The sequence below is a fragment of the Sturnus vulgaris genome, chromosome 7, assembly GCF_052056855.1.
Source record: "Sturnus vulgaris isolate bStuVul1 chromosome 7, bStuVul1.hap1, whole genome shotgun sequence".
NCBI lineage: Eukaryota > Metazoa > Chordata > Aves > Passeriformes > Sturnidae > Sturnus > Sturnus vulgaris.
This window is the reverse complement of record NC_142249.1, coordinates 16,226,801-16,244,731: the sequence shown is the minus strand read 5'-3', so window position 1 is coordinate 16,244,731 and position 17,931 is coordinate 16,226,801. Positions and strand designations below refer to the sequence as shown.

General features: G+C 37.0%; 1 protein-coding gene across 6 annotated transcripts in view; it reads left to right on the top strand.

Moving 5' to 3' along the window:
- Positions 1-17,931, top strand: part of PARD3B (par-3 family cell polarity regulator beta) — a 398,273-nt gene that overhangs the window by 180,027 nt on the left and 200,315 nt on the right. For all 6 annotated transcript variants that reach the window (XM_088167895.1, XM_014880259.2, XM_088167897.1 and 3 more), the window contains 4 exons: positions 2,289-2,414; positions 7,135-7,481; positions 8,997-9,136; positions 9,915-10,043. In XM_088167895.1, coding sequence (XP_088024021.1) covers positions 2,289-2,414; positions 7,135-7,481; positions 8,997-9,136; positions 9,915-10,043 — 742 coding nt within the window. The remainder of the gene's footprint in view (positions 1-2,288; positions 2,415-7,134; positions 7,482-8,996; positions 9,137-9,914; positions 10,044-17,931) is intronic.

The following is a 17,931-nucleotide window of genomic DNA, read 5'->3' as shown; positions in this document are numbered from 1 at the left end:
TGCAGGCCGGAGCTCTCTGATACAGGCGTGCCATAAAGGTTGTAGTGCATACACTGTATTTCAAAGTCTTTCAGTAAAACAATTTTGATGAAATTACAAGCTATTAAAATCAGTAATTGTTGTGACTGAAATGCAGCTTTGTACTCAAGTATTACTGTTGAGTGCAGCTTTTAAAGACCTGCAAGAAGAAATGTTCCTTGGTCTACATTGTATTCATGTTAATATGTCCTTATTTATAAATGCTTTTGGGGATCTGCTGAAGTAGAGGGGTCTTTGACAGATGGACTATTGGTTATTTAGGTAGCTGTTTTTCCATTTTAGTGACCCTTGGCAGAACTGTACTGATACCTTTAAAGTTGAAGCACTGGACTGACTTAAATGGCTTGACTCTCTTTTTTAATCTAGCCTGAGACTAGTGTATAAATTTTAACTGATCATAACAAGAGAAAGTACAGGAAAACATCTTTTATTTCTTTTGGTGACATGATAGAATTTATGAGGACGTGCTGGTCATGACTAACTGGGTCTGGTATTTCAATCATAAAGTTAGCTTCTAATAAGATAATGCTGGCTTTAGCCTGGTGCTGCTGCAGGCAAAAGTTTTTCTACAGGTCATTAAAACATCATATTAATTTACAAAATCTTGGCTTATACAGGAACTACAAAAGTAATAGAAATTATTTTCCCCCTTTTTTTTGCACTTAAATATCATTCAAAACAGGAAATTAAAATTTAATAGTGCATTAAAATGCTAAAATTTAGGCAGTGGAAAAAAGTAGTGGAGGAATGAATTCAAGCTGCCTCAGTCTATGTAACTCAAGCCATGTGGGCAGTACAGAACACACAAGTTTCAGACAAATAAGCAATCATATTGCATTGTATCAATGCAGTATCTAAGCACATAGGATTAGTGAGCAACCAACTTAATTTGTAATTTCACTTATTTCTGTACTTTTACTGGTTTGCATTTTAACATAGCTGTGTTTAATTAGTTCTTAGGGTTAAGAGTTTTGATTGCCACTAGTTGGATAGCATCAAAAGGACTGTCGCCCCTCACCACCATTGCCCTTTTTAATTTTTTAGGGAAGGATAACACTCATTACAAGAGAATCTTTATGCTATTAAATCACTTTTTTCAAAGAACTAACATTCAGTAGGAAATAATTTTTCACTTAGTAGTTGATAGGACAGAAGTACAATTTTTTTAATGTTCTTAGTAAATCTAAAATCAAATGCTCAGTGAATGTAGTATCACTTCAAATAGTTAATGGCATACTGTGAATCTGTTGAATGGACTTAGATATGAGGGGCAGTCATAAATCTGAGACAAAAATACAGGACTTCTGTTTTGTGATTGGAGTGCTGGCACGTTGAAAATTGCACATTAATATTTTATGGAGTATAACCAGTAGAAAATGATCTCTAAAGGTCATCTTTGATGACCATCTTTGATGCTGAAGTGGTATGGAAATTTAGTGGACAAAGATTGATTATAAAAGTTCTTCACAAGCTCACAGTTGTCAGGACTTTTTGGACACTGTAGTGGTATCATTGAATATAGCTATGTTGAATTATAGTTTGCAATACAGAGGTGTTCCAGGTAGGTCCGGACTAGCCTAGCACTCCCAGCAGAGTTATTGACACTGGAATTTTGCACCACCCACACTGGCTCACTTATTGCATTATTCTGTGCTGCACCTCTGTTTTCACTTGCACTTACCTTGTTAACAGACAGCTTAGGTGTTGGTGCTGCTGTGCTGCCACATGGATGAGTAGTATTGCTGTCTTGTATCAAAGCAAGGGGCTTTGGCAACTGTAAAGTTTCAGAGATGCTTTCAGAAGTAGAAAAGTCAGTTACTTTTTGTCTCATTCTAACTCTTGTATATTTTATTATAGTCAAGGCAGAAGATTACTTTTAATCTGTTTGTGCTTTTCTTTGAAGCAGTGGAAGAAAAACATTGCATAAGCTAGATTGACATTTTTAACTAGAGAGGGATCTAGGTATTTTCCTCTGTTTCTCCAAGTATGACCTACAGGGACTTAATGGTCCCCAAGTTCTAGCAAGTAGTAAAGCATTAGTGTGCAGCAATTTTTCATGGTATTTTTTGGAATCCCCTCCTTTTTCGTTAATAAGTCAGCTGAAACCCTTCTCTAGGTTAAGCATTTCATAGATAGAGAGGCAGTCTTTCTATAATTTCATACACAGTAGAGATTAATATCTAGCTTTAGTTGCTATAAATCCATATCAGCACAATAAGGATGTTTTTCACCCATGTTTTGCCTTTTAGGATGCTGGGACTCTTCATCCGCGGCATTGAAGAAAACAGCAGATCTAGGCGTGATGGTCTTTTCCATGAAAATGAATGCATTGTGAAAATAAACCATGTGGACCTTGCAGATAAAACCTTTGCACAGTAAGTGCTGCTTTAATAATACGTTTAACTAGCCAAAATTTTATACAGTGCTGTGTTTAAGTGTTTTTTAAAGGGATTAATACTTACTTTAGAAAAAATGCCTAGAAAATTGATATGTGACAGAAACTTCATTATTTTCTTTCTGAAACCTCCAAATAAGGTGAAAATTGAGGAGTTTTAGTGAATTTACTGTGCTTACTTAATTTAATAGCATTAGGTTCTGTAATTGCTATCTTCCCTTTCTGCTGTTACTTTTTCTATATTCTCTTTGTAATATTTTCTTCATAAGACTTTCAGAATGAGTCAACATCACAGCGTGGTGTTTAATGTTCTTTTGCAAATTAAATAAGATTTTTTTATTGTGCTGCAGCTTTTTGAGCATTAATTTTTTAAAAAATACTTCTACTGTCAAACTATGATTACTTGAGCTAAATGGAAAGTCTCACTTCTTATGACTTTTATTAAAAGTCTGTTGACATTTATTATCTATCTCAAATATTTTTAACTAACAGGTTGTTTTGATCATCTATGAATTAATGTGGCATTGTTGCACAAAAGAATAGCCTCTCAAATTTCACAGATATTTGCTGTAGTAATTAAATAGCAATTTGTTTCTGCTTTTAATCCATATGTTTAGACAACTGATTGATTGTTTATAATATAACAAAAACCTATGGAGATGTCAAGGGAGTCGAGGCTTAACTTTCTAAACAGTAAGCCAAATGCTCAAGGCTTCTAGACTAAAATCAAATACATAATTTCACAGTTAGGAATAAATATTTGCAAAATAAGTTTTCATTAATCCAGTGTAGTTCTGTAGCATAGGTATTCTTGTTTCTGAGACCGTGTTTTTTTCCCTCCTTATAGCTTTTCAGTTACAGCTCTCTGCGTATTTGGTGGTAAAAGCATTCTACTGTGTTATAGTGCGTGCCATTCTCTTCCATCCATGGAAATTCCTAAATAAGATAGCAATTTTAGCAGAACATAATTTTTCGTATCTTATTAAAATGTTCATTGCCCCACTGTGCAGTTTTGTAATGAAATTTTGCAAATAAGTTTTACTTGAACCAAAACTTCTTTTTTCAAAATCATATGTGATCCTTTCTTTACAATGTGTTGTCTCCTTTGTGTTTTCTTCTGAATGTGACTAGATCTCCAAAGGCTTTCAGCCCATGAGGTTTTTGTGGAGTGGAGGACTCTGCATGTTTTTCTGTAAAGTTACTAGATTTTGGGGCAGTTTGAAATACTTCAGGAAATTTTCTAGTTCTCTGTCAGGCCTTCCTTCAAAATGTGACATGCAGGATGCTTACTTTCTAAAAGCTTGTGTGAAGCTTTGGCAGTTGGAAGAACTATTAACTATAAGAGTTACAGTCTTGTTAGACTCTGTCATTGGGAGAGAGAAAAGTGACTTAAAGGTGATGCAGAGCAGAGCCTAATTTTGTTAGGCTAAATTTCCTTATGTTGCAAAACCACGTAGTGTAGTTGCAGTGGCATTGGATCTGAGGAGAAAGAATATGGGTATTGAGGGCTCAATGTCAGTTTGGGAACTGGGATGAACATTTTAGATGAGCTCTAGCCTATTCCCAAGTCTTGCATTGTTCTGCTGAATTGTTTTCCAAAATACCTTTCTACATCATCTCTCTTCCCTGGCTCTGGAGAATGGCTGAAGACTGACTCTTTCCAGGTTGAAACTGTTCTCCATGAACATTCTTTTACTTCTTGCATGACATAACCGTACTAACCTGACAGATGTCCAGGTTACAGAAATCCACTAATTGTAAAAGATACAACAAAGTATTGTTCCAATGACTGTTGACCCAGAAATAGCAGTCAGATTCTCCTTTGAGAGGAAAATTTATTGGCATTTCTTCATAACCCTTGTAAAAGCTGTTTTAACACTTAGACTCTTACACTTTCTGATTTCAGCAGAGACCTTCTAGTACTGCTCCTGACCATTGCTTCTTCTGGAGCAGCAGCCTACTTTTTGTATTCCCATGTTTATGATAGCTGTATATTGGGACTGTTGGTCTGCTTTTTCATTTGCTGCTAATCTATTCAATTACATTTTGTTGTACTGCAGAGTTTCTAGCACCTCTTTTAACTGGCTCCCTTATTTCTTTAAAGTATGCACTTGGGGTCTCAAGAAATCTAAATTTCTCCATTCATTATATTTTCCCTTTGAAGTGCAGCCAGTTATTTTGCCCCTGAAGACTGCATTTAGACTTTCCCATAGGATGTCTTGAGTGATTTCCACTAATTTTTGTTTGAAGGAGATCTTATGTTTTCTTTTGCATATATTTTGAATATTAATCTTTTGCAACAGAGTTATTAAATTACCTTGTAACATATGACCAAGTGGCTACTTGCAATGATGAAGATGGGGTGTGAAAGAAACACAGTTAAAATTTTACATCCTTTACGCTGGAAGTGTGCCATGGTTTCTGTCAGGGTAAGGTCTGTCTTTGAGAGCTTGGACAGGCTGTAGGTGGAACAGATAACATGTAACCTCTGCAGACACACTGGGGCACAGTCTGTTACAGCTCTGAAACAGAACCCTTGAGGGCCATGCTAAAAGAATGCCTTCCTACAGCATTCTCCCTGCTGCCTTTCTTTTCCAAGTTCGAGGTTTGTCTCTGGCAGCATCAGCTGTCAATGAACGTTGCTATTCTGACTCTTGATGCTCGTACACTCAGTGTGGCAAGGATGGTTCTTTTCCACAGCAGTATCCATTGGGACTGACTCTTGACTTTAATGTCTTCGTGCTACGGAAAACCCTCTCAAAACAGCCTCTCCCTTCCACCACCTACAGCTGCAAGGTGGATGTACTGTGCAGCTCTGTTCTTCGGGGAAAGCAGTAGGTGTGTTTATATTTGCAGTGCCTTCCTTCCTGTGTCAATGTAAAAAAAACAAAAATTCTTTCAGAAGTACTTTCAACATTGATTCCTGTTATATAACTTGAATGCAAATCCAAAGCCAATACTTCAGTAAAATACTCAGACTGACAAACACACCACAGAAGGGTAGGAGATAAGTACAATGTTCTTAGGACTCCATGATTTATTTAAAATTTAATGTAGCCATTACTTCCTCTCTTGCTCCAGTGCAGCTAAGCAGAAGTTTTGTTTTTCATTGTCAAAACATGCTTAAGCTACTTCTTCTGTTTGTGCTCAAATGGTCTTCTACAGCATGGAAGAAAATCAGTCCACTTCAACAGAAGGTAGGAGAGGAAAACATAAGTGTTGCCCTTGTGTTCAGCCTTCTGATTGTTGACAGATAATTTCTTGCAGTTTCTCACACTCTGATCTTGTAAACAATGAATGTTTTGCATTCCTCTTTGGAAGAAAAGAGAATTGATGGACTGTTGATGGGACCTATGGGATGGTGTTATCCTCACTGTCCAATCCATGATCACTGTTGGAATTCTATAAATAGACATGAAATGTAAATAAAGTGGTTCTTTTCCTGCTTGATTTCTCAGAGTCACTGAGTGTGTCTTTGCTTCTGTGTCATTTGATGACAAAGAACAGGGAAGTCTCCTTTGTTCCTTTAGAATCCAGGTTTGTAAAATAGCTTGATTGACCAAATCTACAGGTTATTCAAAATCCAGGGAAGGCTTTATGAACAGTTTTTTTGGGTCAGCTTGTCTTAATTGTCTTACAATGCATGGGAACTGAGCACAGTGACATTACCAGGGTATCACAGAATCATAGAACGGTTTGGGTCAGGAGGGACCTTAAAGATCGTCTTGTTCCAGCCCCACAGGCTTGGACAGGGATGTCACCCACTAGATCAGGTTGTTCAGGGCCCCATCCAGCCTGGCCTTGAACATTACCAGGGTTGAGGCATCCACAGCTTCTCAGGGCAACTTGTTCAAGTACCTCACTACCCTCTGAGTAAAGAATTTCTTCTTAATGTCTGGCCTAAATCTTTGTCTTTTAGTTTAAAACCGTTCTCCATTGCCCTATCACTATCAAGGAGAGTAGCTCCATTAAATGCTCTAACACAGTTTCTGGTGTTGCATTTGAGCACATCTATAAAAACATTGATTATGTGAAGTCTGCATATCCACTTAGCAAAAAGTTACTGCTTGAAAGATGTGGGTGATATTGACCTATTTATTTATCCATTTATGTAGAAACACAAATAATTGCATCGTTTTGATCACCAGTTTTCTTTCTAATATATCGCATACTCCCACCCTATTTTGTTGCTGTGGAATCAGCCAGAAGTTGCATTAGGGATTACAAAGGAATCTGAGGAGCAATTAGACTGGATTTGGAAAAAATTGAGAGTTGAGCTTGCTTAGAGTAGATGTATTCACCAGAACAATTGGTGATGAGTGCTTGGTGTGCCTCTATGCCAACAAGAAAATGCATAACAAGCAAGCACTTGAAAAAAGCAGCAAGCTGTAACTTCAGCGGTCTTTTGATGAGCTTTTGCCATCAGAACTTCCCTTTCTGATGCTCTACTTGAAGAAATGTTAGTTTATTCTGACTGATATGTTTTCCTAGCAGCTTAGGAATTCCAGCAGATATGCTGCTCCTACTTGAAATGTAAGGAAGTGCTGTAGTTTTGAAATCTTATTTCATGTGTACTTTTCTAAAAAAGGGATGCTGTAGATGTGAACATAAGATAAATTTTCATCTTATCTGTAAACAACTTCAAATTTTGCCAAAATTTTCTAGTTTGTCATATGAATTTTCATACCTTTCTTTTAAAGGGCTCAGGACATCTTCCGTCAGGCAATGAAATTTCCAAGTGTCATCTTGGAAGTCCTTCCTCCATATAACCGAGATCAGTATGAGAAGTCTGCTATTGCTCCTCTTTGTATGCTGAATAATGAAGAAAAAACAAAAATTCCACCTCCTCTTCATCCAAAACCTGCTGTGAAAACAATTAATATTTCTGGAGCAAGCTTGGAGTCAGGTGTACAGGGAACACTGCAACAAGCTAAGAGCCCCAACCTCCCACGTCTGGGTAGAAAGCCTTCTTCTCCCTCACTGTCTCCACTTATGGGCTTTGGCAATAAGAGAAACGCAAAGAAAATAAAGATAGACCTGAAAAAAGGTAAGTCTTTGCAGATGGTATGATTAATTCGGTATCATGTTCTCTATAGTGATGCTTTAACTTTTAATGAGTGACATTGAAAATATAAGCATGTTATTTACCATTTAAAACTTCCAAAACTTTCAAAAGGTTACTGACTGTGGAAGCAATTCCATTAGCAACAAGTGATTTTTAAGAGATAGTTGAGTCTTTTCATAAGTATAGAATAAAAATTTGAACTATTTGCTTGTAACCTTAATTATTTTATTCAGCCTGCTAATTGTTCGTAACAGTTATGACATTCTTTTAAAGATATGTTTAAAAATCTACTCTACTCTGTTTCATATTTTCCAAGAGCTTGACCACAGATTTACCTGTCTTTCCCTTTTTTATTTTCTGCAAATCTTTTTTTTTTCTCTATCATATTTATTCAGCTGCCAGGAGGCCAAATTTGTGTGTATATCTTTAACTGCTGCACCAGGCAGCTATCTATCTTTGAATGGAATAACAGCTTTAGGAACATGGTGTAAAACGTGGTTAAGCAATTTCCAATTAGCATTTGTATTTTCTATTTGATTTCTTTCTCTGATTTGGCTGAGAGTTAAATTTGATCCTAGAAGTGGCCCTTTTGGACTCTGTAACTTTATTCTCATAACACATTAGGAATGTAATCAAGCTCTCATTTCTTAATTTTTGTTGTTTCTTTACTTAAATCACTCATTTTTACTTCTGAACTCTTCAGCTTTGTGTTAAGAATTTCCCCGTTCTAGATCTAATGCTTTTGATTTTGTAACATTTCTATTTTTAGAAATTATAGCAATGTGATACTGTTGTGATGATATCTTTGAAAACTATCACATGGGTAGTAATAGCACTCAATATAAAAAGATTTTCATGGACCCTGCTATTCCCGGTGATTTCAGTGGCTTATAAGTAATACTTGCTAATATTTACTTTACTGCCTAATTATTTGTTATAACATATCTGTTAATACTTGAGGTTGTTTATTTCCAAGCAGGAAACAACTTCACTAATGGAAGCTTAGAAATACGACTTTGTCCTTTCTGAACAGCACATCATCAAGTTTTGCGTTCAAGTCATGCGATATTTTCCCCATTTAGCAAATTTCAGTAAAACCTGCTGAATTATATTTATGCTCATAAATAAACAACTCCAATTGCTCTGATTCCATGAAAAATGATTAACGTTAAAGTGAAGACTAATATTGAAATGACCTAAAGAAAAGGTAAAGGCTTTAAAAAGAGAGTTCTTTCTTGTCTTTTATTATTATGTGCTCACCCAAGTATTTCCATCTGTAGCTGTTGGAAGAGGGTTTGGGTGTGTATTTTGACATCAAAGACTTCATCTCTAGACCATGCAGAAAACTGGCTTGTGTTTACAGCTTTTTGTTTGCTTTCTTTTTGTAAGAGTTAACCTGAATGACTCTCTGGGATATCTTGCTGACATCGCTTACTTTTAACGATCATCGTTAAGGTGTTGAAATTTATGTTGTGATTTCTTTGTCTGACATTCTAGGTCCAGAAGGACTTGGTTTCACGGTGGTTACCAGAGACTCTTCAGTACATGGTCCTGGTCCAATCTTTGTGAAGAATATTTTACCAAAAGGTGCAGCAGTAAAAGATGGTCGTTTGCAGTCAGGAGACAGAATCCTGGAGGTTAGGATAAACCATTGTGTTTGCATTGCTTAAAATTGATCGCTAGCTTTGTCATAAATCTTTTATTTCCTCATACATATTATTGATGTATGGAGCCACAATTCTTGCCCTTGGTTAAAAAAAAAGTCACTCTCACAGCTTCTATGCCACTTGTTTGTCAACAAGTGTTATACAGTATGAGGTGGAAAAATCGTTCTTTTCACAAGGGTCCATGGGGTGTTTGAACAATGGGAACCTGATAAAATCTTGGTTTTTAAAGCAGATAAATGTATTGCTTTAGGACCAAAACATGTGTTGCCTCTTCAGCCACATCCAAAAATCTCCAGTTAATATCAAGCTGGTAAAGTGCTCATTTTAAGGCAATTTTGCTCAAATTGGTCTGTTGGAAATTTTCAGATATCTTGTGACTTACAATCTTATTATCTTATTTCTACTTACTAACCTCAAAAAGCTCTTAAGGTAAACAGTTTTAATACTAAGGTCTTGTTTCTGCACTTTTCATCTTCAAAGTGCTTTACAAACTAATTAAGCCTCACAAACCCCCTGCAAGGTGGGTAAGTACTACAGAGCTGCTTTAACAGATGGTGAAAATGAGAAGGAGAAAGGTTAAGTAATTTGTGCAGGGCCAGAGGGGGAGACAGTATGGGAGCTGCTGCTGATTCTTCTTTGCTCTCAGTCACTGAGTGACACCTGTGTTAGTTGAGAGGAACCTAATAAACCTGCTAAAAGGCAGTCACACTCAGAGATGAGACATCCTCTGTTCCTTTGTGGCTGGTAGGTGAATGGACGGGACATCACCGGCAGGACCCAGGAAGAGCTCGTAGCTATGCTAAGGAGCACAAAGCAAGGAGAGACTGTCTGCCTGATTGTGGCTCGTCAGGAGGAGGCCTTTCTACCTCGAGAGCTGGTAAACTTGTTGTTCTTTCCCAAAGAGTGATTTTGAAACAATTCCATGGTTAAAAACTAGCCCAAGATACAGAAATTATATCAGCTGAGAAATGCCAGCAAAAGATAGTCAGTCACATAAAGCTTGGTTCCAAGAACTATTTATACTTACATTTGATTTTGAGGGATATTTGATCTTTATCTACTATCGATGCAAGTCCACACAATCTGATTTTTCATCCCCAAAAATGACAGCGTAAGCATAACTCTCAGGGGAATACTGTAAGTTAATTTTGTAAGTGTGAGGTCAAGCATAACTAAAAATGGATTATTCCCATTCAGAAAAGCAACAAGCTTTAAACCAGAAATTCAAAGTGCATGTAATGAGCCTGGAGCTTATCAGTAACAAACTAGTGAGGGTGGCTTCCCCCAGGAGCTGTCTCCTAAGCCAGATGCCCAGCTGCAGGAGGAATAAAAATCTGCTGCGCTCCTCAAAAATTTTGGAAGCAAGCTTTTCCTGGGCTGCTAGCCTTTGACTTAATAGACTTTTGCTTGTCTTTTTTGCATCTCAAGTGCTTAATTTTCACTTTTGTTTTATTAACACTGGCATGAAACCGTGTTTTCTCTCACACAGAGAACTGCATCAGAGTAAAAGTGCTATCTGATACATGCTTGTTTCCCCTCAGAGAAGGTCATTTCTTTGGTTGCCACTTCCTTATCTTGATTGATGGCTATACTTGACCTTTCATTAAGTCCGCAGGATAAGGGAAGGACAGCATTTCCTGCTTTTGTGTCATTTTATCTCCTTCAACGAACACCACCTTCATTCTTTTCTTAAGATGCTGCCTTCTTGCTTTTCTTTTAGACTGTTGTTAGGATCCTATAGAAATCCTCCGTTGTGTTTCCTCACAAAACATTGCTGACAGTTTTCCGCTTGTTTCCCTCTTACCAGTTGGACCTTGTTGAGGTCAGGGTTGCCTATGATAAGGTAGGGAGCTGGAGGGGCATTCAGGTTCTCTCATGTGAGTCTTTGCTGCTGCTGGTGCCCACTTTTTCTTGTGAGCAGCATTATAGCAAAATTATTTTTGTATCCATTTTTCTCTTCTATTGTGTAATCTTTAAGGAACGTAATGGCAGTTTTCAACCTTGTAATTGGGCATTTGTTGTCAATGATTTTCAAAGCAACAAAGCTGCTCATTGCATTGCTCTGCTGAGTAAGCCTTGAGCTTAGAGTCAGTGTCTGTGTGGATCAGAAGGAAGTTTCTGAATCTTAAAGTATTAAATTATCTATTCTATGTATAATTTTTCATTCACCAGCTCTTCTAGGTAAGAGCTTACTTTTTGAAAAAGCTACCCAGTAGCAGTGTTTTCTTCTGTGTTTTTTAAGTTATAAAGCACATTACTTAAAAAATGTACTTTTTTCTTCTCTTTTCTCTCCTTTTGCCCCAACATTATACATTATTGTGTATTTTCATAGTGCAGATTCTGCTGGAAATCACTGCAGCAGTGTGTGGGTATATGAGATTGGAAGAATCTAAAAGCTGTTTATAATTTTTACCTGCCACAATTGTGTGATAATAAATTCTAGTCTCTACAGCAAGGATTAACTACCTTTCAAAAGGTGATTTACTTATGACTGGCATGATTGAAATCCAGGAAGTAGCCACATTTATCCTGCTAGCTTGACCTTCTCGTAGATTGCTTTCTCTGTGAGGGAATGATGTACAAGTGATGGCCCTCTCTGTAACAGTCATGATGTGGGCATTCTCATACTGCTCTGTGTTCCTTGTTATCTCAATCAAGTACATCATACAAATGAGAATTACTGAAATACATTACCTAAATTTATGGAACCGGCCCATCTAAATTAAAAAGCCCTTCAGCAACATCTGGTAGCTTACAGCAGAAGTGTGAGTTACCATCCCACTAAGCTACCAGATGTTGATGCTAGCACAGTGCTTGTTAGAATTCATGAGGTGTCTGAGAATAGTCTCAACAAAGATTAAAAAAAAATAAAATTGGTTTAGCTTTTTTGTTTGATTTCAGCTTTAGCCATGATATTACATCGGACTAATCCTCTGCTACCTCAAAAGTTACAGTACTGTTTTATCAAAGAGGAGAAAAATGCCAGCACTTTAAATGTTTGTTTTTGGAAGGAAAAGCAGTGGATAATCCAGTATTTTTCAAGGACAGCTGTAACTGAGTGCCCTGGTGGTGTAACATGCATGCAGAATTTACCTGAATACTTGGGGATTTTGTTAATGCCTGGCAATAATACGGTAATTGCTTTATATCAGACTTGTTCTTGCTTTGAGAAGTTCTCCAGGGACTGTAATCTGAAATGTGCTCTTTAGATTCCCTGTTACCTGCTGAAAGGAAAAGGAGAAGGACCACCTAGTAAATGTACCCACTCCCCACAGCTTCCTGTGGTAAAGATGCATCTGAAAGCTGGACCCACTAGAAACCCATGCACAAAACCATTTTTGAGCATGTTACTCCACTACAACTGGGTTTTTATGTGGATTTGCTGGAGATAATCTGATAACAGCATGGGCACAAAGCAGTAATGTAATAAAGTCACACTGGGTGGCATTTGGTTGCATGGGTCTGTAATAATCTAATTTGACTTTACCTTGTAATAAAGCTGGAGCTTGAGGAAAGCTTGGTCTCACGAATATTTTCTCTTCAGTAAGATAGATGTGATCAGAGTTTGGGTGTTTTGTTACTGTGATCTGTGCTTATGAATTGCTACCAAGTAGAAAAATACATTCAGAGTAGCAAGCCTTTGCCACAGCAACTGAGATGTGATATGTATAAGGATGAATCAGTGTTGCAAAAAAGCATTATTAAATTGTATAGAACTGGAGCTTTGGTTACACTGGCCCATGCAACATCTGAGAGTTATACAGTTACAGCATAACAAGGGAAAATAATTGAAAACCCAATATTTGTGGGGTTGTTACTCCTTTAAGGAAAAATAAAAGCAGGCTCTAATGAGATTTTTTTAATATATATTGAAACAGATCAGTGAAGTAAAATTTGGACCAACCACAGGCTGTCCTCCTTATTATCCAGTTAGCCAAATGTTCCCAGTAATTCATGCCAGCTGTTGACAATGTAGCAGCTAAGTAAGGAGCTGATTCCAAAACTCCGGGGGAAGATCTTGATTCGCTTAATTACCACAGTCTATGGAGTGGCCAGTGATTAGTGTGTTCTTTAAGGGGCATTTGGGTTTTAAACTGTGTAACGCTTTTTTCTAGAGGATTGTGAATGTTACAGAAAGAATCTGGTTTAACTGAATAGGTTTAGATTTTCCAACTCCTCTCAAAGTGAATGGAATGCACATCAAACTGTGGCTATCATTCTGTTGTGTTTTGAAAATACAGCATTTTGATCAGTGTGTCTGCTGCATCATGTAGTTTCTCTAGGGAAAATATGTGGTCTGAAAGTGCCATTTCTTTTAATAATGATTCAAAAATTATTTAATTCCCTGTCTCTTTCTTTATCCCCACATTGGTAAAACAGGGAAGATTACTTGAATGAGAACAGCTCTAGTGCAACCCTTTCTGTGCTATGATCTTTTGTACTTCTTTATTCTGTATGATGCACACGAGCAGAGGAATGTGACTGTTCTGCAGTTGCCAGAAATAGTATAGCACCAAAAATATTTTCATGCATTTTTCTGTAAGTTAGAGCACACACATTGTCATTTTTGCATACCCTTTATTTTTTGTTTTAAAGATCTCTTTGACTTACCAGTTGCAGCTGTAATTGTTGTTTCTGCGATTTGGCATATTAACTGATTCCTGAAGAATGGGGGCGAAAGGGAACAAACCATCGTTTTTATAACAATAGCTAAATGAACAACAACATACTAAACGTGATACTGGTCTTTAAGTCTTTTTTTATGTGTATATTGTACAGGATGGAAGGAAGCAGGATGAGTGGCAAGATCAATTAAGCATTTTTTTTCTACTTACCATGTGATTAACTTATGTTTTAGTGTTCCCCCAGTTAATTTCTTCCACTGCCTTGAACTTATATGCCTGAAGGAAAACCAGTTGGCCTATTTGTTTTAATATTCAGAGCTTAATTTCTATTACTTCCTTTTAATTGTTGCTTGCCTTTTTATGTGCAGGAAATAATAGGTGAAATTACGGCCTAGACTTAACCATTTTTGCACCTGTTTTTGTCGTTCAAAACTGGGATTCTTGTGCTCAGTTATCCAGAAATGGACAAATAATTTCGATCAGAAAGTGATTCCAGCAAGTACCATTTTTCTATTGTGTTACCTCTGTTCTAAGGGAGATGAATCGGATAGGAAAAAAAGAAGTATATATTGAATTTTAATAGCCTACACAAGAAGATGATCTATGTCATGAAGACAAGGATATTGTGAATGTACGTGGCACCTTTCATCATTTATAAACTATGTAGAATTTTAAATATCCTGGAGATTTTAAAGAAAATTTTCTTTTTGGACCTATTCTCTTCATCTGGACTAGTTGAGAAGTGAGTGTAGGTTGTGTCTACACAAACGTGTATTTTTAAAGACAAAACATTGTGTTGTGCAGCCCCTCAAGGGTTTTCAGCTTTATGGCCTATTTCAGAATATAGTTATTATTTCATTATGTCTATGGAAACTGTTCGTTCAGGTTTGTTGATTAGTGGTGCTCTTTAGAAAAGTCAGTGAGAGATCAGTGTGAAGAAGGAATGTGACCATCTTTCCTGTCACAGTGGAAAGTATCTCTTTATCCAGGGTTTGTGTGTGACTCCCTAATTTACCAAAGGGGAATGAATTGCTTGGTAATCCATGTATTTTTAAACAGTGGTTGTTTTTTGAGATCTTATATGCAGTGAATTGCCCATAATGGTACCAGCACAACAAATGTGATTTTTCCATGTGATAGCAGTTGTCAGCCTTTTTGAGGCCACAGAGACCTTATTACATCTGGTCTATTATTGCTTTCTCTGTCAGACCCATCAGAGTTTATGATCCAGCAATGATTTGCCTTTTAGAGCTCACTGTTCCTATATTCTAGCAAATATGAGGAACCTTTGAAGATTGGTGTGAAAGACCTGGTCAAAACCTTCATGGCCTGCCAAAACCTCTGATGGTGCTCTGCTTCCTGGTAAAGAATAAGTTAGAGAGGATACAAGTAAGGAGATAAAAGCATTATGTTACTTGTATTATTAGATAACATATTCATAAGATGTGTTATGGGATTACTACCCAAAATTCCTAGGTTTAGGAACCCTACCTCAGAACACTGGGAAATAATAACTGCTTACTTGATAATGTAAGTCTTAGCTCTGAGGGTGCCCAAAATTATTTGGAAGCCGACTTTAATGTATGAAATCATAAGTATATATATCAGAATAGAAACATATAAAATCTGGTCTTAACAGAAATTGAGTCTTCATATATTTTAGATGCATTTACCCAGGTCTACAATATTTGCATTTAATAAAACCAGAGTATTTGGGCAATTGTTAAATGCCCCTAACCAATGTAATGCCTTGCCATTTACAAGGGTCACCAGTGCTGTTCCATATACCATATGAACATTTCTAAAATCTTTCTGTCTTAGAATACATAAACTTAGAAAAAAGTTTTTCTAGGCTGACTTAATGTAAAACAGATGCGTGTGGGGTTTGAAGTAGGCATAAAAGAATTATAAAACTTATTGCTTTGTTTACTATACCTTTAAAACAGTAAGCACTAAAATGAGTAAAGAGTTGGATTTGTATGTCACCGTGTTGTGTGACCCGTGCCTGGAATGAATTCTGAAATAATACAGTAGCAGCAACCCTAAATTCACCCTGAAAATACCATTCAGCCTTCCATCTTCATGTGTGATAAGATTTCAGTCTCTAAGTGCCAAGGTGACAACTGCATGAAGCTCCAGCTCAGTAGGGTGTGTAAGGCACGACGGCTTACCCCATACATGGGCTGAAAATGGGTGTTTTCACAGTGAGGCCAGCCTTGACTGAGGACTGAACTACCTAATTTTTCTCCCTGTGTTTCCTACAGTTACATGGCTTAGAAGGTTAAGTGAGACTGCATTTTTTAACGTTGAGGAGCAATGCATACCAAATTACAAATGCAAAACTTTTGCCAGGGCAAACCGTTTCCTTGGTGGGTTCTTGAATAGGCAAGTCAAGCAAACTGGGGGATCTCCATTCCTGAAATACACTGTATCTACCTTGGATGAAGAGCTAGTTTTGTCAGTTTATGAGGCTATAATTCCAGAGAATCTACATAATTCAAACATTCTATGTAACATGACACAAATTTTTAGTGTACTGTGTTAATGTTAAAATTATCCAAGCATGCTATCATATATCTTCATGGATTTGCTACTGCCTTTCTTGTCTTAGCAGGGTGTGCCATTAGTGGCTATTTAGTTTTTATTGCAGTATGGAGTACAGATAATTTTAAAGAAGCCAATATAAAAAACTGTCAGAAATGCTAAAGATGAATACATGCAACACTGATTTCAGTTATTTACTAGATTGTGACAAGATTACAACTGTGTATTACCTTTCAGTATTACTGAGTGTTATAATATGTCTGTTGCAAAATACAGTGCAGATTTTATAGTGACTGAATGACTGAGCTGTCAGCAGAGTATTTCTTAATTGTGGCTAAGTGCTTGGAAGGAACACGGAGCATGATGCAAATAGGGGGTATCTTCTTTTCAACATTTTCTACCAGTGATAGGTATGTGGTGCCACAATTTAAATGTTTTTATCAGAAAGTCATTGCAAAAGCATGCAAATGTCTTATTTCCTTCATAAACCTTTGAAAATAACCCTCCTGGGTCCTTTGCCTTTTGCTGTCAGCTATGAATGACACCCCAGGGAGTTGACATCTCTTATCAGAAATGAGCAGCCAGGCAAGGGGCAGTCAGCATATTGAGAGGCCATAATAGTGTGTTGGTCAAGGGCACCAGACAGGTACTGAAAGGTCTCTTGTTGTGTTAAACAAATGCTATTTCCTTCCTGCCTAAGTGAGAGCTATTTTTTTTTGTAAGCTTCTCTTTTGGTGAAAAACACAATAAGGATATATAAGGCAACCTTTCCAGTGAGATATTAGCATTAGGTTATCATAAATCCACAGACTAAAAGTGCTGTGGTCAATGAGAACAGGCATTGTAAGATGAAATAAAAGGACTAATTGAAAGTGGTGTCCCATGATAGACAGAGCATTGACACAATATTGTGTAGATATAACTATGGAATAAGCAGGAAGTTGAAGAATAAAATGCACAGTACTTTTCAAAGGTTAGAGTTCTGATTGTACTGCTCTGGTGACTGAGCAGTTGTGTATTATGGGAGCAAGAGAAGGCTAGAAGTATTCTCTGTGGTCTTTAAAATACTGAGAATTTATTGGCGAGACCAGTAAAATTTTAGATTATTTTTAATAATCCTTTATTATAAGCTCTTAAATAAGAAATCAGATATCTGAAGTATAGATGTGCTGCTAAAAATTAGTATTATTGGCAGAAGATAAATTAAATGTATCCTGAGACCCTTAGATAGATACAGGTTTTCAGTCTGCATTGCTGAATATTATTTAGTACTGTGTTATTAGGGCTTTCTGCTTTCATATCTAGAAAACTCTCTGTTCTCTCACCTTCATATAAATTCTACTGAACTTTCCTGTCTGGCTTCTGGTGATTCAGTAAATGTCAGAATTGATTTTACTGAAGTTGCATGCAGGTATATTGGTAGTTTAAAACATTCCTGCCCTGATTTCCCTTGAGAGGGGTAGTACCTGTTTGGTTGTTTGTGCTGTTCTGTATCACCACCAAATCTGGACAGCAAGAAAAAAGATTTCCTCTTAGACATTTTCTGTCTGTTTCCTTCTGGTCCAGGAAAGAGAGAGGAGATCTTTGTCTTCCCCA